Source organism: Dipodomys ordii, unplaced genomic scaffold (assembly GCF_000151885.1).
Source record: "Dipodomys ordii isolate 6190 unplaced genomic scaffold, Dord_2.0 Scaffold44, whole genome shotgun sequence".
NCBI lineage: Eukaryota > Metazoa > Chordata > Mammalia > Rodentia > Heteromyidae > Dipodomys > Dipodomys ordii.
In genome coordinates, this window is record NW_012267260.1 from 3478757 (window position 1) to 3499472 (window position 20716).

Sequence of the window (20716 nt, forward strand, 5' to 3'; positions counted from 1 at the left end):
CTGACTCTGAAAACCTTGTTTATGTTTTACTTTTATAATAATTTTGGATTTATAGAAAAGAAGATGCTTTATGAGCCTTTTACCCAGCATTTTCTACCACTAGTATGTTCACATCCACTGATAACGTTTGTGGAGAACCAAAAATTAACATTGGCGCACTCATATTATGTACCCCCAAGATAGCTTTCATAGTTCATCTGTTTGTCCTTTTTCTGTTCCAGAGTCAATTGAGATGCTCATGCAGCATTTGTGTGATTTTATTGTTATTTTTAAGAACCCTTGTGTTTTTAAATACCACATGATCTTGAGTGGCCAGGGAGGGTTTGGCAGGGGCAGGGCACAGGGCCACCTATGGCATCCGAACAGTTAGGAGGCTGAAAAATCAGGTCAGGACCATTCCTAACATTGTTTTGGTGGCACTGAGCTTTTGAACTCAAGGCTTTGTGCTTGCTAGGAATATTCTCTACCACTTGATTCATGCCTTCACTTCCAAATTCTAGTTTTTAATCTCTTCTGACCCAAAACACCTAGCTAAGTATTTCCTATTGACTAATGTTCAATCATTGGCTAAAGTGTGTACAAATAAAAAGGTCTTGAACACTTTAAAACTATGAGTTCTAGCCATGTAGGTATCAGACATTAAGATCCATTTGAAATAATACTGATAGGACATTCTGACCAAAAGCCTATGGCTGCCATAGAAAAGAAGCCCTCCGTGCCCAGCTCACGCTTGAATTTGGTGCCTTTGAGTTTGGCGCTCTGTGGCAGACCTCAGAGTGGCAGGCTGTTGGTAAGGTGTATTACTCAAACAACAGCTACTTCAAACAGCACAAATAGAGTTCTGAATGAGACGAAATGATGCACTCTCCTCCTCCGATATAAAAGGTGTAGAAAGTCTTTTCAGTTTTGAGAAGTAAAATCAGGGAGAGTATAACATAGCTAGAATAAACATACAGGAACGACTTCCCACGTTTCAGCCTTCTTAAAGGATCTCAAAGTGCGCTATGGCTTTTGATCTCCATCAAGAAGCACCCGAAGGTTTTCCCCTCTGGACGCTGACTGGGCAGGATTGAAATTTTCATTGACGCTCTTCTTAGGAAATGTCTGCAGGACTTCACGAGGCCATCCACTTTATCCATGAACACGGTGCCACTGTAGAAATGGTTATGGCCTTTTCATCGTGGTCCCTGAGATGGGGAGGAGTGGGGTGACCTTGAGCTGGTGCCCAGGAAGCACATTCCCTCCCTTCTTAGCCAAGTGATAGGCCACACTCCCAGACCAAGGCGGACGCTGCCATTGCCTAATGCAAAGCTGCTCTCTTTCCCCAGACCTCCGTCCCGTCTCTCCTCAGACTCTCTTCAGACTAGACACAAAGGTGTTTTAGGCATGAGTGCATTTCCAGTGATTCATAGCTTGCTTGTGGGATGCCTATCTTGTTGTGAAATCTGAAGCTGGTGTTGAGTAGGAGCTTTCACATTTTAATAAAAAAATCTGCAGTCTCATGCCGTGGCGGGTCGTGCATTTATAGGGGGGAAGTAGAAAGGGTCTGATGGCCTGCATTTCGTTTGTAGGTACACTGCAGCTTCTGAATGTGGAAATTCAGAACTTGGGATCGTCATTGTCCTCATCCATCGAATTCTCGAATGCGTCAGGAGGCTCCTGGATGATGTCTTCCGTTCTTCACCGAAGCTGCGGTGGGGGCGTGCGCGCATCTGCCAGTCCTGGGCTCGTCTTAAAGGACAATGTAGTGTTTGGCATGGTCGGCCATGGCATTGATTTGGAAGGCCCGGCCTATTCTCTCCTGGGCAATCTCGTCGTCCTGGTGACACAGCCAGCGTGGTCCACCCCGTGGGTGGCAGGGATCAAAGTGAACAGGGCCCCGGGCGTCAGCCTCCGTGGCAACATTGTGGCAGGGTCTGAGAGACTCGGCTTCCACGTAGGAGGCCACGGATGCTCCCCTCAGGTGCTCTGGTCCGACAATGTGGCCCATTCCAGCCTACATGGCCTTCATCTCTACAAGGACGGCACCCACGAGGGCTGCACCGGCATCTCTGGCTTCCTTGCTTTCAAGAATTTTGACTACGGCGCTATGGTGCACGCAGAAAACAGCGTGGTGATAGAGAACCTCAGCCTGGTAGACAATACTGTGGGGCTTCTGGCTGTGGTGTATGTGTCTTCCACCTCGTTGAGCTCCATCAAACACGTGCAGATTGTTGTCAAGAATTCCACCATCGTGGCCACCAGCTCCTCTTTCGACTGCATTTGGGACAGGATGGAGCCTCGCTCGGCCAACTCCACGTCACCGGAGCGGCCGCCTTCCAACCCGAGAGGAGGCCGGGTTGGTATTCTGTGGCCCGCGTTCACCGCAGAACCGAACCAGTGGCCTCAGGAGCCGTGGCACAGAGTCAGGAGTGGTCAGGTGGTTGCGGGAATCATGAAACTTCAAGGTAAAATGTGGGGCCCTGGCTAGGCCCCGGGGTCTCCCATTCCACTAAGAGAGTTCTCGGGAGCATTCTGAAAGGCCGTCAGGAAGAGGCTGCGGCTCAGGGAAGGAGCTCACATTTTGGATGGATGCAAGGCAGGTTTATAGCGATAACGTTTACCGTCAGTCTCAGCATTGTGTTGCTGGAAAGCTCCATCGTGATTATTGAAGTGGATCCTAGGACAACTCCCTTAGGAGTTGTGTTAAAGCAGTTAGGAAGGAGCGACTGTTTTAAACAATCAGGAAACAGAGGCAGAGTCTGTGCCGTGTCTGAGAACACTCAGGAGTTGGTTGGTAGTGCTCAAGTTTTACCTCCTTCTACCAGTGTGGTTTTGCACTGTTGCACTAACTTTGCTGCTTCCTTGGTCTATCCAGCAGGCCGCTGCTTTGTTTTTCTATAACATGAATGAATTTTGATCAAACCTCTGATGAAAAATGTCTAAAAGCCTTTAATGTGACAGAATCTCTTCTTCTTCTGTTTTTTTTTTTTTGCATACAATAGTCCATGCATTGTACAGCTGTCTTATATCTAGGATTACACAAACTGCTGAGATTATCCTGGGTAGAATAACTGTCTCTAGAATTCACTCTTGCAGGAATATTCAGTTGTGATATCTGTATTTGTGTTGGTGGTTTACATCACATGATAAGGGTTTTATTTAATTTTTAAATTTCAGATGTCACCTTCTCTAATTTTGTGAGAAGCTGCCATGGTGATGATCTGGACATCTGCATTCTTCCCAATGCCGAGAACACTGGGATGGTGCCCCCAGTAACAGCAGAGAGAACCCGGATGCTAAAGATAAAGGAGAGGAATAAGTTCTGCTTTTCTCCAGTGATTCCCAGGTACTGCTGTTAGTGTTGGCACTGTGCCATGTTTCTGAAGGAGTTGGAAATTTCTCAAATCCCTCGCACTTATGAAATAATAAAACCATCAAATCACCAGTCCTCCGGGAGTGTGATGGCCCACTGATTTTATGCCACTCAGCTTTATCGGTCCTGTATTCATGCCAAGTGTCTTCTATGAAATAAGATATTTGAAACCCCTCTCACAAGGAGGAAGATGTTATTTTTTTATCCCTCTTGAGTCTGGACTCAGGCATCTGATATTCTTTGGCTAAGAAAAGGGTTGAGATGAGAATATGAATGCTTCTATCTTTTTTATTGTATTGTGTGAATTGAAAAGACTTTGAGGGGGTATTTTCAAAATCCTGGTTAAAAACTTGGACCTAATTCTGCCTGGAATACAGGGTCAGTGGTCTTCAGAAGAAGGCTTGGGTGTCTTCCTGTAGAGTAAAGCAATAGAAGGGCATTCTGCCCACTGCCAGGCAGCCCTGAATTCAACAAGGAGGGTAGACCAGGAGTATCAACCTTCAGACAGGCCAACCGCCATTCGTGGACAAATGATCTGAGAGCTTCATTAAAGACCTGAAAACCAGAGATAGAATCTTTTTGCCTTAAGAAAGGGTAGGAGAAGGAGGAATAAGGTAGCGAGTTATATCTTCTTTCTCTCAACATTGGGGAAAAACTCTATTCATTGGAATCAGGGTTAAAGAATCCCACCTTCGTTAAAAAGCGTGTGTTGGGCCTCTCAATAGTTCCTTTTTGGTGCCATTTCTGGAACCATTTCAGGTACCAAACACAAGCATGCAATTGTTTTGTTCTATTCTTTTTCTTTCTGTCAAAGTTTCCTTTTGTCCACGTCTTCCTTATGAACTAAAGTAGTTGAAAAGCTATCGGTCTTAGTCAGTTTATATGCATGTAACAAAATGCCATAATCTATAATCTAATATATATTTCTAGAGTTTGTTTTTTCCAACCTAAGTAATTGTTAAAAATCTGCTTTTCCTTGGTTTTCATGTGGTATCATTAGTATTTATGGTGGTGATCATAAAATACTGCCAAAGTTCTATCAACAAGTTCTTATCTTGTGTTCAGAATATTTTAGAGTTAGATATATTTTATTGTGTCTTTCTTCTTGGAAAATCAGTAATCTGTGAAGATTACATATCCAGAATATTTGGTTAACTCAGTTGTCTTCCTCTTGACCACTAGCTGGAAAATAATCCTTTCTATAGAGCTTAATTTCATATCTAGCACACCATTGACACTGAACTTCTGTTGGATGTACACTCTATCAGATCATTGTAACAAGTATCTTCTTTTTATCTCATGGCATAAAAGAGTTGCTTCCTTTCTTTACAGGAAAGATTTAGAAAGAGTGATCTGTCCTGAATCAAACTGTGAAAATCCGAAAAAATATCTCTTCAAGGATCTGGATGGGAAGACTCTGGGCTTACCACCCCCAGTTTCTGTGTTCCCTAAAATCGAGGCAGAATGGACTGGATCCTTCTTTGATACAGGTCAGTGGTATCTGAACATACTTCCCATAGTCAAAACTCTGTGTGTATGTGTGTGTGTGTGTGTGTGTGTGTGTGTGTATGTATGTATGTAAGAGAGAGAGTGAGTGTGTGTGTGAGAGAGAGAGAGAGGAGAGAGAGAGTGTGTGTGAAGGGCCTACTTTGGCTGTGTTATCTGGGAACAAAAATACAATGACAGGAACTGAGTTCAAAGTTGGAGTCTGTTCAGATCACACAGGCTCCACCATGAACACACCTCAGGAATGCTGATCCTTGAGAGACATCAAGACAAGACTGATACAGTTTCTACAGGCCACCTGCATCTACGTTAGGGCATAGTGAGTCACTGTGACACTTCTTTGCTCTAAGAACGAGCTCTTCAGAGGCGCTGCCTCCCTGTTGCTGTCCATGTTCTCCAGCCTCCCCTTCCTTCCCAAAGCAGGGGCTCACCTGCTCTTCAGAGGCGCTGCCTCCCTGTCGCTGTCCATGTTCTCCAGCCTCACTCCGGCCGGGGATCCCCTTCCTTCCCAAAGCAGGGGCTCACCTGCTCTTCAGAGGCGCTGCCTCCCTGTCGCTGTCCATGTTCTCCAGCCTCCCTTCGGCCGGGGATCCCCTTCCTTCCCAAAGCAGGGGCTCACCTGCCACACCTCTTTGTCCCATTAGAGTGCACCCTTGATGATGGTTGGAATTTTCTCCTGCTTTTTCCTGTGGCCAAGACGAGGTAATAGTTTGTTTGTGTGTCTGCTCCTTTTTTGTTGTTTTTGAGATGGAGTCTCATGATGTGCTTTGTCCAAGCCTGCCTGCATCTCATTGTGCAGCCCAGGCCAACCTCAAAATCTTGATCTTCCTGGCCCAGCCTCCTTTGCCTGCCCAGGTCATTGATTTCTGTAGCAGCAGTCTTTGGTCTGACACATACAAATGTGGCAGTCAAATCATCTGTCACAAAGAAAAACTCTAAAATGTCACTCGAAGGCTCTGGGTTCACATCATCACGTTCTTTGGAAGAACTATCTGATAGTTGCTCTCCTTGTATCCTGATATGTTGTTCTGGCAAAAAAAAAAAAAAATCACGTTCTTGCTGCTGATGGTAGTGCTGGTCTGTGTGGCTGGGCACAGCTCTCTGCCCCGACTGTACAGCAGGCGTCACTGGTAAACCTGGGGCGTTGTGTCATGTGGATGAATGAATGCACTCCACTGACTGGAGGCTGGGGACGAGCCGCTATGAGCATGGGGGAGAGCGGGGGGGGGTAGATGAAGCTGCTCTTCATGGACTCCTCGCTTTAAAGCTGCGCAGTATTTCCCATGAGGTTGCTGAAGGTGTTCCTTGGAAGGAACCTGCTGTTTACTGCACCAACAATGCATCTCAGGGCCTCTTAGAGTGGTCGGGCCGCACATGGGAAACGGTGTCTTCCACTTGCTCACGGGACCGGCAGCCGTTCCTTTGACTTCCAAAGTGGGAGCAATTTCCTCCTTCTGAGGAAGGATTCTGTCTTTCTTTTTTCTTCTAAAAGCCGTTCTTGCTCAGCCGCTCTCCAGCTCCGTCCCTGGGCTGGTGGAGGAGGGAAGCACAGATTCAGCCTGAAGACAACGAATGCCCTTCTGCACTTTCCCCGTGGTCTGTGTAAAGCACAGCGGCGGAGTACCCGAGACGGCAACGGACCGCTCCCCCACAGTCGTGTTTGTCTGGCTAATGTCCCCCTCTCCAGCACACCTGCATGTCCGTTGTCTGTTTTATTAGCACGTCTCTCCAAGCCATTTGAAGTTCATTGCCTTTGAGGTTGATTTTTAATTTGGAACCTAACAGATTTTATTTGCACATATAAATTCATCCACACGTCCACACGCCCTTCCCCTCAATCCCATATCCACGGTTTCCGGCATATTGTCAAAAACCTTGATATCAGGAGCAGACACCAAGTAGGTGGCTTGGCAAATGAGCCCGTGCCAGTGGATTTCGCTATCTGCGTGGTGCAGGGTGTGTAGCCAGGGGAGGAAAGAGCTGTTAATTTGTTTTATACTTATCTCTGGGTTTGCATTTGCGGACAACTTTGAATAGAGTGCAGGACTGTGAATCCCAAAGCAGGTGATCCTCTGAGAACTGTTTATATCCTGTTCTAGAAAGGACTCTGACTTATGGAGGCATCTGATGTTCTAAACATCCAAAATAATTTAGGAAATAAGGAAGTCTTGCCGTTACTACTTAGGACACACATGCCAAGGGTTTCCAATCTGGCTTCTTGCCCGTTTCTTGTCTGTCCCCAGCTAACGATGGACAGCCTCCTCTCATCTGGTTTGCTCTGGTGGAGTGGACTGGGAGAAAGCAGAGTGCTCCTGTTATGAAGGAATTCTGTGATTTTTCCAGCCATGCCAAAGGAAATGGGAAGAAGGCAAAATGGAAGCTAGCAGTGCCTGGCATATTGTTTGTATGCTAAGTGCAGAAGGTGGTAATTTTCTTTCTTTTTTCTTTTTGTCAGTTGTGGGGCTTGAACTCTGGGCCTGGGTGCTGTCCCTCAGCTCTTCAGCTCAAGGCTAGCGCTCTACCACTTGAGCCACAGCTCCACTTCCAGCTTTTTTCTGCTTATGTGGTGCTGAGGAATCGAACCCAGGGCTTCATGCATGTGAGGCAAGCGCTCTACCACTGAGCCACCTTCCCAGCCCAAGGCACTTATTTTGTAATTTAAAAAGTGGGCTGTTTCAATTTCTTATGAATAATCAAGAATTAGCCTCTTTGTCAAATATAGCAGAGATAAACACCCTTGTGTTTCTGAATGTGAAAATACCACTACAAAGATATAGGAATATTTGTGACTTAAATTAAGACTCTGAATGAAAGAGCATTCCAAGCTTTAGTTTTTCTGCATATATCATTTAGCGTGGAAGTATGAGTCTTCAATAGACAGAAAATTTTGTCAAATGGCCTCAAAATGCCACTTTCATAATAAATATGCCAGTGAATGTAAAGGATGTTGGTATTAAGTTTGTATGTATGTATGTATGTATGTGTTTATTTTGTCAGTTGTGGGGCTTGAACTTTGGGCCTGGGCACTGTCCCTCAGCTCTTTAGCTCAAGGCTAGCGCTCTACCACTTGAACCACAGCGCCACTTCCGGCTCTTTTTTTTCTGCTTATGTGGCACTGAAGAATTGAACCCAGGGCCTCGTGCATGCAAGGCAAGCATTCTACCACTGAGCCACCTTCCCAGCCCAGGTATTAAGTTTTAAAATTCCACATTGAAACAGTCTATCACGAAGCTAAATTCCTGATGAGCCTTTCCCAGTCTCCTTGATGTTATTCAGCATGGGGTGACCTTGAGACCTGGCGAAGGCGGGCTTTCCGGGCCGGCGACACTCTCCTAGCCATTCCCAGGAGTGAGGGAGACATACTTTCAGAGCTTAGAACCGCCTCTTGAGCCCCTGCCAAGAAAGAATGTTATAAACCACTGTAGAGCTCTTAAAAGTGACTCTCCTCAAATAAAACATAAAAGATTAGGTTGATAAAAAATAAAAGAAAATAAGGTTGGCATTTGACTGTCATCGCCGGAGTGATGAAGTGGTGTGCACCTGCACAGTCCCGGGCCGCTCTGCGTTTCACAGGCCAGCAGCGGCGAGCATTTCCTCCACGCGCTGTCTGAGCGCCTCTTTCCTCCCATTTGTCCTGAGAGTGACAGCAAAATGGTATTATAAAATGAGAGAATGAAGAGGGAGGGTGGAAGCGAGAGGAGAGACCAGGAGAAAGGAAACGGTCGACAGAAATTTGGTCTGCCAATATCCGCGCTGGCAGAGGTCTTTTTCTTCTAGCTAGAGGGGGAAATGCTGTTCTCTTTTCCCAAGCAATTATAGGCCCCCAAGATTGAAGCTTGGTATATAGCTCTTTAATCTCAGAAGATATTTATGGTTCAACATTAGACTTTTAGGATTCCGGATGTCAGGGGCATTAAAATATGAAGGCTGTAAGGCAGCCTGCACTCCAGCCAGAGGAGACGAGGCTTGCGGTGGCACTTTGTAAGACTCAAAGAACAACTTCCCTTTGCCTTGTTTTCTTGCTCGCCTGGGACTTCCCGGTGTCTAGGCCGGGAGCAGCGTGCGGCATCTGATTGCTTTTTAGGGTAGATTTGAAGTGTGTTGGGATTTTTTTTTCTGCACGTGGTTTATAAAGGACAATGTGCGAACGAGGACCATTTCCTTTACCTCTCAGGCTAGACGGTCCGTTACTACTCCTGCCGAATTCTTCAAATCTTCCTTTAACAACAGCCTCACTCTACTTCAGTATTCACTGGTTCTCTACAAGGCCTTTCAATGAATTACAGAGACAGGAGATGGTGTTCCATGCCACACAGCTGGCCAGCACCAGGTTCAGGACTGAGCTGAGTTCTTCGGTTGAAGCTACTCTGCACCAGCACTGTGTGGCATTTCTCTTCCCGCTTTCTCTGCATTCTTCTCAGCTGTCCATCACAGATCTGTCCCTCCTTTGACCAACAAAGCTCTGCCTCCACAGAACACAGCAGACTGAGATTGTTCAGTTGTTCCAGGAATTATCTGCCTGTAATGATAGCTGCCATTTATTCAGCATATTCTGTGTCTCAGTGCTTGTGCATAGTAGTTTTCTCACACACATTTATTCTTACCACATGCAGTAAGGACTGGGATTTCCTTCGAGTATTTGGGAAAATAGTTTTAGAGGAGTTAACTGATTTTGCCTGGTGCCCATCTAGAATGTATATAGCCATAATTTAAACTTACCTTTGTCTGACTCCAAAGCCTGGGCTCATAACCATTTCTTGGTAATTATTATGTGGTCATAGTCATCTGGTACAACTTTGTATAGAAGCACACTTAGCTAAATAATTCACATATTTGGTCCTTACTTGGTAGCAAATGGATTTAAAAAAAGTAATTATCCATCACTTGAGCATTTTTGAAAGACAATACAATCCACCCACAAAAGTGTCAGTTTCTCTTCATATATATGTATACATATGCATATATGTATATATATATATGTACTATATATGAAGATATGGATAATATAACAGATATCAGGACATCAATTAAGTTTTTAAATTAAATGTGTAATATGATATATGCAAATATATCAAACATATGTGAATATATTTGCATATAGCCATTTCTCCATGCACAATAGAAATGGATTATATCACATCCAAGAAAATGCAGTTTTGACAGGGACAAACACTGGAGGCTGGGATGTGTAATGACACTCAAGTAGATACATAGCAGTGGCTTGTCATGAGGTCACAATTTTTCTCTAGCTTTCCCCATTTTTTCTTAACAATGTGAAGCAGGGTTTTTCTTTCTTTCTTTTTAAAGTTTAATTCTGTTGTCAAGGTTCTGTACAGAGGGGTTACAGTTACATCCGTAAGGTAGTATGTTTCCTGTTGAGCATTGTTACCCCTCTGTTGTTTTCCTCCCACTTTCTCTCCCTTTCCATGTCCCTGCCCCCGTGTTGTAAAGTTCATTTCCAACACGTGGTCTTGTGAGTATCGCTGTTGTGTTGGTTCACTCTCCAAGCGCCTGGTGAGAACAAAGCACCCCATGCTGTTGGGTACCCCAGAGGAGAGGCCAAGATAAACAAGGGAGAGGATGCCAAGCTGTGGTGAGAGGCGGGCATGGACCAGCAGCCCAGAGAGATTGTGGAAGGACACAGCCTTCCTCGAGCATCCCCTGGGTGGACACAATGTGCCCATACGTCCCAGCACATTGAGCTTTCTGCCTGGACCCCTGCCCATTGCAAGCCTCATAGCTTTCTAGAGAGTATGCTTGCAGAAACTGTAACTCCGGGCGCTGTCACGGGTGAGTGACTGTTAGAGGCAAGTATTCCAGTTCCTTCAGTGCCGTCTCTGCATGTGCTTGAACATCCGCGCATGATACCTCCGTTGGCTCTCCTCATTTTCTGTTGTTCTAGTTGCAGAGTCTCAGTACCTGGGTGACTTGAAACAGCACCTCGGGACGCTCTCAGAGATAGGCAGGTCAGAAGCATGGTGGGTTGGCCCGATTCCCCGCACCCCCTGCTTCTTCCATATCTGAAATGGCACATTCCTTTGCCACTTTCAGAGTCATGCAGGTTTATGACTAGATTCAATTCCATGTAGTTATAGGGTGCACGGATCCTTCCCCTTTAGCTGGGCTAGAAGTGGAGTTCTAGCCAGTGTAAAGATGTAAGTTTAAACACCAAGTACTGCACCCCAAATTCCATAGAGCTTAACTGGTAGAGCATCTGTATAACAAAGGTGAGCTCTGAGTTCAAAAGGGAGGAAGGAAGGAAAGAAGGAAGAGGAAGGAAATAAGGAAGGAAGGAAGGAAGGAGGGAGGAAGGAAGGAAGCAGTGGATGCTGAGGCCCATGCTTAGCTCCTAGGATTGCCTGAGCTCCCCTCCTCTTCGAAGCATGCAAGAACACATTCTATTTCTCTCATCCTTTGTATTTCTCTTGCTTTCTCTTATACACCTCTCTGATTCCAGTCAGAGAAAGTTCTCTGCTTCCAAATGCTCACAGTCTGGGGAAAATCTCCCCACTTGAAGATTTAAATGGGCATTGTTGCACACAGCTGTAGTTCCAGTGCTCAGGAGGCTGAGGCAGGTGGAGGTCGACTTGGAAGCCAGCCTTGACGATACCACGAGAAACTGTCTCAGAAAACCAAGGGCAAAAGCAAATAAAACCCACAAAACCCACCCAAACCAACAAAAACTTGTTTTGCCAAGTCCCTTTGACATGACCCAGTATTTTACTTACTCATCTGAGGTGGAGGGCAATGTTAGAGATTTTCATAAGACCACTCTAGTGTATAAGTGAAATAAAAAAAAATGGAATGTCTTTGCTTTTTTCCCCCTTCAAGATTTTCTGTCTCCTTTTGGAAAGAAGTTGTTCATCTTGTTTCAGAGGTTCTCTGCAGATCTGGAGGGGTTCTTGTTCAGCTGGCCGGCAGAGCAGACACCAGGATTTGTGGGAAAATGATCAACATACCCTGGTATTTGGGGCATGGTTATGAATCAGAACAGCTGAGCTTTGACTCTTTTTCTTTTTGGTCACAAATTGAGCAGAGGAAACCTTTTATGTGGCATGCATTTTAAGTATGTATCTTCCTATGGGTGCTTTAAATCTTGATTGTTTATGATAAACCATCTTGGGGATGTTTACGATGGCATGGATTCAAGATACAGACAGCATTTTCCTTGCCCACCCCTCACCCCAGAGTTAATGGCAGCAGAATTCAGACATTAGCAACTTCTGGATGTTCTGTGCCTGTTGGTGCCTGCTGACACCATGGTGAACTTGTATAATAAAGGAAAGAGGCTCGTTTCCCCAAGATCTCTCGGAAACATCTAGGGCCCACCCAGATAGCTGAGTGCCGGCTTGCCAACGCTTAGATGAGGGAGCATTGCGTTTTGCAGCAATTAATTTCGCAGAGGAAGCAGTCTGTTTAAAGAGGCCCGGAGCGCTCGCTAAAATGGGGGTTGTTTTTCAAGGCCACAAGAGCTGCATTTGGCTCATCAACAAAACAACAATGCTAAAATACGGCCTCCTGGGTTCTGCAAAAGAAGGGGCTTAGAGGGGCAGTGAATGATGCTCACCTGCTAGAACGGGGTGCGGACTGTAATTGTTTAGCCCCCCAGCACAGCCCTGCAAGGGTTAACATGACAGAGATATTAGTTTGTGATGGCTAAAATGGTTGGTTTGAAGCTCTGGGCAATACGCAGACTGTTATTTACCGGACTTGGTCGATTACCTTCTTAATGCAATAATGACCTGTGAAATGAAACGTGAGCTAGACAATTGTTCCTCGTTGTTTCCAGTAAAACATCCTTTCATACTCCATTAAACCACCATTAATTCCATATGAAAGAGGGTCACGCACAAGCGCCCCATGGTGGGGTCTCTTTCTCCCTTCCTTTCTTTCTGGGACTTTCTTGCTCAAATACTTACAGGGCTTGTCATCTTTGTATGCTCTCTTTCCTCTGCCGTCCTGGATCCCCCCCTGGCCCCCCCCGCTCCCCACCCCGTTTGTCCCATGGAACATGGTGGATCTCCTGAGATCTAGGCTAAGAACTTCCCATGAAGGGCAACCTGAGCAATGGCTCTTCTGAAGCAGGGGCCAGATCTCCATTCCCAGTGTACGTCTGCCTCTCACGTGTCTTTGGACATGAAAATAGCAACACACAGAAAACTCCTTCCATCCAGGAGCAAATAGTTCAGACCTGCTTCGAAAAGATCCAGCTGTCTATCCTGATGTGGGCCGGCGCCTCCAGGCCTGTCCTCGGGCCAGGCACCTTTCCCTGCCCGGAGGGCTGTGGGGTCCTTCCCACAGCAGGGACCCTGCATGGCTCCAAAGTCCTCTTTTTTCTGGAAGCCTGGCTACTTTGGAACTGCCTTTGCCTGGAACTAACTCTCCCACGAAGGTCCGAACCTAGCAGACCATGGCTGGTGGCTTTTCCATGGGTTTCCCCTCCCTGTGCTGGGCTGTCTGTGGACTTCCTCCCCGCCCCCGGTCTGTGTTGTATGTGGAGTCCCCCAACCTCATTTCTCCTGTAGTGTCACTGTTGTACGGGAATTCCATTGAGAAAAACAGTGAGGCCACATTTTGAGAGGTCGAATTGGGAGTCTTTATTGGAGAGCCGGCATCTGCAGGTAGACTCCTGTCTTAAAGATCTACAGCCCAGAACAGCTAAAACAAAGCTTTGTTTTTGGTTGTGAGGCTTGAACTCTGGGCGTGGGCACTGTCCCTGTGCTCTTCAGCTCAAGGCAAGCGCTCGACCGCTTGAGCCACAGCACTACTTCTTGTTTTCTGGTAGTTTATTGAAGATAAGGGCCTCACAGACTTTCCTACCTGGGCTGGCTTTGAACTGTGATCCTCAGATCTCAGCCTCCCGAGTAGCTAGGATTATAGGTGGGAGCCACCAGCCCCGGCTTAACACAAAGCTTTCAAAGACAAAAGCCACATGTTTGGGTGCAGCACCCAAGCTCAACAAGAATGTCATACATAAAGCAAAGCAAGCTAGATGGGAATACTTATTCCTAATAAAAGTGTTATACATCGGCAAAACCAACTATCCATGGGGAACAATCAGGGGCCACCCCAATTATCTAGGGGAAGAAAGACTTCCCTGGAACTTGACAGCTCAGGACACACCTGTAGTCCAAAGCATGTCCTCCATTACCGCTAAAGTTCTCAGAATGTCCCTATTTAGAATGTCTTCTATTTAGATGCCAAGATGGCCACACTTAGATCCAGTATCCTTATTTCAGCTCCACTGAACCTGAATTGTTCTTCCATAGTCGGAGGTTTGGCTGGGTGGGTGTAAACTCCGCAGCCTCTGTCTGAGAGAGCGCCTGGTGACCAGGAGGCGCAGATTCCTGGCCCCCCTCCGAGGGTCGTGCGTCTGGACTGGCTGGCGCAGGTGCACTTGTACAAAGGCGGTCTCTGTGTGGGACCAGGAAAGAAAGCCATTTACACCTTCCGGGTGAACTCACTTCCAAGGGTGAAGAGGCTCATCTCCTCCTCTGTGTTTCCTGGAGAATGTTTCCCCTTTCTTACGTTACAGCCATTGACTTGGAGGGCTGCGGAGAGAAGTGACTCCTTCCGTATCAGAACATCCCGCCAGACCACAGTTTATGTTCGGTCTCCATCCAAAAGGCTGAGGGTGCGTCAGACCACACTTCAGACTGGCCCTCCCTCCCCACCTCCCATCCTCGAACGCCTCTAACCTCCGAAGCCAGGTAATTAAAAAAAAAGAGGAAGTCAGTAATTAGTGAACTGAAGAATCGACGAATGGCTCATTGGAAATGAGTTTTATCCCATCTCTTTTCCAGAAGCACGTAAGCTGTAACCCTTTACAGTTCAGGGTGGGCCCTCGTGTGCCTGGGAACGTTTCCTACGGCTGGAGAGTGTCCTCAGCGTCCACCTCCGCCTCAGGAGGAGTCCTCGTCCTCCGTCTCCCTCCCAGCCGCTCCTGTGGGCCCGCCGGCCCTGAGGCAGCACGCGGTGTTCTCCCCTCCTGCCATGAGGTTACAACCTCTTAGAGGGCAGGGGAGAGTTGCGGTGTTCATTTTAGTTAGAGCTGCCCCTTGTGTTTGAACTCACTCCTGGCGTGGAATGAGGGTTGCGGGGGTGACCGGAGCTCCTCTTTACGGGATGCCCCCGAGGTGCCAGGTGCTGTCAGGTGCTGTGCTCACCTTCACCTGGTCCTTACGTCACACTGACGTACCCATGCTTAGAGTTTCATGAGATAAAGCCAGGATGTGTCCAGTGTTCCTTTCTCACCCTGCTCTCCCTCCCTCACTTCCTCCCTCCTTCCCTCCCTCCCACTTTCTTCCTTCCCTTCCTCCCTCCCTTCCTCCTTCCCTTCTTCCCTCCCTCCCTTTCTCCTTCTCATCTTCCCTTCCTTCTTCCTCCCTCCCTTCCTTCCTCCATTTCTTCCTTCCCTCCCTGCCCCATTCACTCCCACCCTCCCTCCCTCCCCCCTTCCTCTTTGCTTCCCCCCTTCCCTCCCCTCTGTCTCCCCTCTCCCTTTCTCTTTCTCTCTGTGTGTCTACTGTATTATTGGAGATTGAACCAGGGCTCCATGTATGCTAGGCCAGCAACTAACACTGAGTCACATCTCCAGTCTTTTCAACTTGTGATCTGCCTGCCTTAGTTTCTTCCCAAGTAGCTGGAATTACAGGTATGTGCTACCACTCCTGGATGTATCCAGAACATATAAGTGTTTTTCACATATAAGTGTTACTTGGAAGGGAAAGATACTCTAAGCAGTTGTTGCTAATCTGAAGTAATATGCCAGCAGGCATAGAAATACTATTCCATGAGCATTTACTGGTATAGCTTGTTTGTTTTTGGTAAAATGGCTTTTCATATGGATGGTATACCTGAATAAAGAACGCAGAATGATGAAGACATGGAGAGGGCACAGTCTGTAGTACTCTTGGTATTACTAGTAGTACTTTCTGTTTTCTTAAGAGCTACTGAGGGGCTTTGAAGAGTTCAGAACCGAGGAGACCATAGGAAGGTGGACTTCAGAAGGGTGACCAGGCAGCAGGAAGCAGGGAGAAGAACAAGATGGGGCCTGGACACACGGAAAGACTTCCGGGGACACAGTTGGACGGTTAAGATTTGTAGGGAACGCATTGGTGTGGAGGGATTGTGGTGGAGGAGATGGTGGTACAGATCAGAGAGCTAGAAAAGAAGAAGTAGAATGGGTTACTTATTATTATATGGAGAAGAAGCCAACAGTCATTCCATTGTCCGTGGCAAGATGTGTCTGGAGGGAGGATTGGGAACAAATATGGGAGAATAAGGAAAGAGACTGAAGCTGCGTAGGCTTTGCTTTTAGAAGAGCCCAATATATGGAGAGGGGGGGAGTTATTCCAGTGATCAATTGGAGTTAGAACCTCTGGGATTATAGCAGGTGAACTCTTGCTAAAATCAAAAGGTACCTGGAATAAAGTGGTAGGTGAAATGATACAGAATATGAAGTTGAAAAGGAAGAAAGGAAGAAACTCAGTGGAAGAACTTTGGGAGAAGTATGGAGGCGGGAGGCCTTTGTTTGAAAATGTTTGCAAGTGGTCACAGAGGCAGAACTACACACTGCAAGAGCAAGCATTCCACGTGAGTTCTCACAGCGTGCACACTGACTAGCCCTGAGGTGCTCAAGGAACAACATAACCACGGTGGAGTGGGAGGCATCTGGCAAGAGGAGATGCCGGTCAAATCTTATTCACAGACAGAAGAAAGAGACATAGAAAGAGCGAGGCTCAAGGGACAGGTCCCTCCACCTTGCTGATCTCCAATGGCTTCCCTGGCCCAGGCAGCATCCAAGGCTACCTTGGATTTCTTTCCTTTATTGCATCATTTATTCAGTAGATATTTATTAGGTATGGCTGTGTAAATGCCACATATTGGGTATGCAAAATTTTATCATCATTGAGCGAGTTAGAAAAAAAGCATACAGAAACACATCTGTGTGTATGTGTGTAAATATGAATGTGTGTGTACGTACAGATGTGACACTCCTCCTAAATAGTACAGATACCACAAAGAAGAAAACAGGAGTTGGAAAGGAGGAATGGTAGTGGTGGTGGGTGGAGGAGAATGGTCCCTGAAGCTTGATCTTGGAGGCGATGAACTGACGCAAAGGCTGATCTTGGAGGCGATGAACTGACGCGAAGGCTGACTAGTGTCGTGGAGGCAAAGGGTGAGAGGAAACCGGAGCACAGAGCAGCTCTGGAGCAGCCCCGAGGTGGGAGGCGAGTGTGAGAACAGAGGGTGAAGAGATTGAGGCCGGGGGTGGGCGGGGGGACCTATGGGAAGAAGAGTAGCCCGGACAGGTGCATGGACTCTAGATCCAAAGGAGGCTCAGACCTCTGTTGAAAATGAGGCGCGGTGGAGACGAATACAATGCATTTGGCATGTCTAAAACACCATGATACCGTGTGACTTATGAAAATACTTCATACGGGACATGAAAATGGAGCTGATGGGGGAATCAATTATGGATAATTAGCAACGCACTGCCCTCCCCCCCCCGTTATGTGTCTGCAAGTTTTCCTAATGTTGGGAAAGTCAAGTTCCCCAAGTCATGAGGACCGTTAAAATTAAGGCATTATTCAAAATATACACAAAAATATAGGAAAAATCTCTTTTAAGATTTCCCTTTTTATTCACAAAAGGTTTATGAGGAGCAAACCGTGTGTATCTGGAGCCCTGTATGAGGCTCTGGGGATACCAATGTGCACAAGAACAATCTTGTTCTTGAAGGATTGCTTGATCTTGTTTGATTGATGAATTTTGCCAAAAGCATAATTATTTTTACCCAAAGAAAGAAGTATCATTTGTGTACAGAAAAATTTTATAAGTTGCATTGTAAGCATTTTTAAAACAAAATCCATGGCATTTTAACAATATTCTTTGTTAAGCTAAAAGATTAGAAATTTACTTAGATTTTGACATAAAGAGATGTGATACTTGGATGGTAATTTACAACAGATAGAAACAGTAGTGTCTCCTTTGATTCTTACAAGAATGCTCTGGGGTGTGTGGGGGGTGATTAGCTTTGCCCCTCAGGTAACCTTTAGCCATATTTGAAGATGATTTTTGTTTGTCACAAGTAGGAGTACTGCTGGAATTTGGTGGGTAGAGTCAGTGGGTCTGCAAAGCATCCTATACTATCCAGAACAGGTCCCTCCCCGAGCATTACCCCAAGTCAAAACACTTCCAAGTGTAATAAAACGTGTTCTAAGTGTTTTCTCCCCCTTTAACTCAAGGGAAACTATTGCCTACGACATAATCTAAGCCCTATTTTTGCGTACTTCTGTTTCAGAAACCTTAGCATCAGACTGACAGTCAAGTGAAATCTGTATGTTGCCGAAGTACTTAAAATTAGCCATCCTTTGCATATGTCTATGAAGTCATTGTGTCAGTCTATTAGTATGTGATCCTTCTAGTAGCTAGAGTTTTCATGGTCTGATGTGGGACTACATAAAGCTATGAAATGCCAGAACATCTTAAGTACAAAAAGCCCATACCCTGTGTTGTATTATATGTATTTAAATAATAGCTTCTCAGAACATAACTAGAAAGTAAGGTCGGTCCAAACACCAGATCATTGAACTCGTATTTGCTTTAGTGTCAGTGCAGCACTTGCCCATATTACCACGTTGAACGCCATTCTCAATCTGAAATGTCATTTCCATGCTGTTTTACTTGATTATATCTCTATTTATAGTTGTTCTCATTTTATGTGAGAGAAGATGGAAATATCATAAATCACTTTCATTGAGACCATCTCTTTGTATCTGTAGATCAGATGCTAGATAATAAACGTTATTTGATGATTGAGGCATAATATAGCAGTGTAATCTTTTCTCTGTGCTCAACTTTGAATCCCAGGCTTATTGCTTAAATCTCAAGTAGAAAATCTGCAAACGGGTCTTCAATATTTCTATGTACCCTCTTGAAATTTTAGCTCCTAAAATTTTGTGGCTAGACTTGCATTTACGGGCTATGAAAATCAGTGATAATATTTTGTGATTCTGTTTAAACACACATTTCCTGTTTTCTTTTCCCCAGAACAAATAATCACTACATCATAAGTGTGGGTGTGGTGCCTTGCACACCAGACAGTAATGTCATCATTGATTGAACATCGGGAAGCGTGGGGGTAGTGGGGGGGGGTAAGATTGGCATAGGCTGCGGAAGCAATGGTTCTGGTGGCATGGTTTGGAGGAATCTAAGATCTGGATAGGATCAGAGCATAGCCATTTGGCAGCATGAGTTTTAATGAGAATTGTTTAGAAAGACTAATTGTTCTTTTCTTTTGCAATTGCGGAAGTTGGTTTGTTCAGGAAACTGATAACCATCATTAGGATGACAGTATTATTGAGGTGCAGTTAATTGTGTATGACGATTGAAGCATTGATAATTTGGTGATACATAGCTCACACTGGAAGTGTTCACAGTCAGTTAGACTCTTCTAAGCATCAGTCCCATTTATCTCCTCACCTGCATCGTCTGTGAAGTGATTCCTGCCCATCTGAGCTAGGCCACAACTGCCTAACGCCAGAAAATCCAAACACCTCTTAAAAGTCAATCTCATCAAGTGATCATTAAACACACTTATGAAATGTCTTACATAGATTTTATCATTCTGTACTTTCACTTCTTTTGCTCATAGCTTATATATTTTATTTCATTTTTTATGCTGGTACTGGGTCTTGAATGCAGAGCCTAGGTGCTGTCCCTTAGCTTTTTCACTCAAGGCTAGTGCTTTAATACTTGAACTACAACCCCACTTCTAGCTTTTTGGTGGTTAATTGGACACAAGAGTCTCATGGACTTTCCTGCCCAGACTGGCTTCGAATCTCAGTCCTCAGCTCTCAGCCTTCTGGTAACTAGGATTATAGGTGATTCAGACAGATGCAATCATTTTACCTGATGGCAGGGCCAGGCCTGTCAGGGTCAGCATGTTGGTCTTGATTTATAATCTATGGCAGAGGAGAGGACTCTTTCGTTGAAAAGAAGTGCATTCATTTTGTATTTTGCTTATATAAAATCATGTTAATGAATTTGAATCTTTTAAACTGCTTTGAGTACCGAATAAGAACTTACTAGTAAAGTGAGCTTTGTCTCAGCTTATTTTGACCACCATTTCTTTTTAGATGAGTCATACAAGTGTGCTTCATTTTAACACACCCGTTCATGTACACAGTGCACCTCCGTCAGCCTCTCCCTGCCTCATTCTCCTTCCCAAACCAGTCTCAGCAAGAATCATTGTTCCGTTTTCATGTATTACATAACCTGTTTTGATGATCTTCGCCCCGCTCGCCCTCTCGGTCTGCCCCTTTCTCACAAGTACTTACAATCGCCACAGAACACACTTCATCTCCCTCGCGTTCATTTTCTTGCATTTCATGTTAATTGTTGGAAGGAATTTTGCCATGCTAGCTCACGCATGCATTTGCCAAGCTTTGAAGCATGGGCTGGGGAGGGATGGGCCAGGATGTGGGAAGGGGTGACGCGAATCAAGGTCCATTACGTTCATAAAAACTGCGTGCTTGAAGTGCAACTCCCATGTACAACTACTTAAAGATAATCACACGATGTGTGTGTATATAAGCTTGAGGATGGTTTCTTACCTTTGGTGTGGAGAATAAAAATGGATACAGAAAAATGACCTAAATTTAGGCAACATGTGTTACTGAAAATGTACTAAAAGCAAAACTATTTCTGACCCCCGTGAGTACTCCTGACCCCCTGAAATTCCCTTCCTCTCAACCTTATTCCATTGTTGTTCTTGAAATGAATGTCAAAACCCAGGAGAGGGATGAGGCTCTTACCACAAAAGAAAAGGAAGACTCTGTGCTGTCACGG

At 45.5% G+C, this 20716-nt stretch overlaps 1 protein-coding gene and 1 long non-coding RNA gene across 3 annotated transcripts in view; one reads left to right on the forward strand and one right to left on the reverse strand.

The window, feature by feature from the left end:
* Positions 1-20716, forward strand: part of Pkhd1 (polycystic kidney and hepatic disease 1 (autosomal recessive)) — a 276147-nt gene that overhangs the window by 208649 nt on the left and 46782 nt on the right. The window contains exons 57-60 of one of the 2 annotated variants that reach the window (XM_013019159.1): positions 1572-2447; positions 3160-3328; positions 4688-4845; positions 5072-5239. In XM_013019159.1, the coding sequence (XP_012874613.1) occupies positions 1572-2447; positions 3160-3328; positions 4688-4845; positions 5072-5112 (1244 nt within the window). In that variant the 3' untranslated portion in view covers positions 5113-5239. Of the gene's footprint in view, positions 1-1571; positions 2448-3159; positions 3329-4687; positions 4846-5071; positions 5240-20716 lie in introns of those variants that run through there. The other variant, XM_013019158.1, reaches the window with a different exon arrangement.
* LOC105987793 lies at positions 5951-16405 on the reverse strand. Its single transcript, XR_001175173.1, has 3 exons — positions 15760-16405; positions 13214-13220; positions 5951-5962 (listed from the first exon to the last, which is right to left on the reverse strand). It is a non-coding gene; the product is annotated as an uncharacterized LOC105987793 (long non-coding RNA).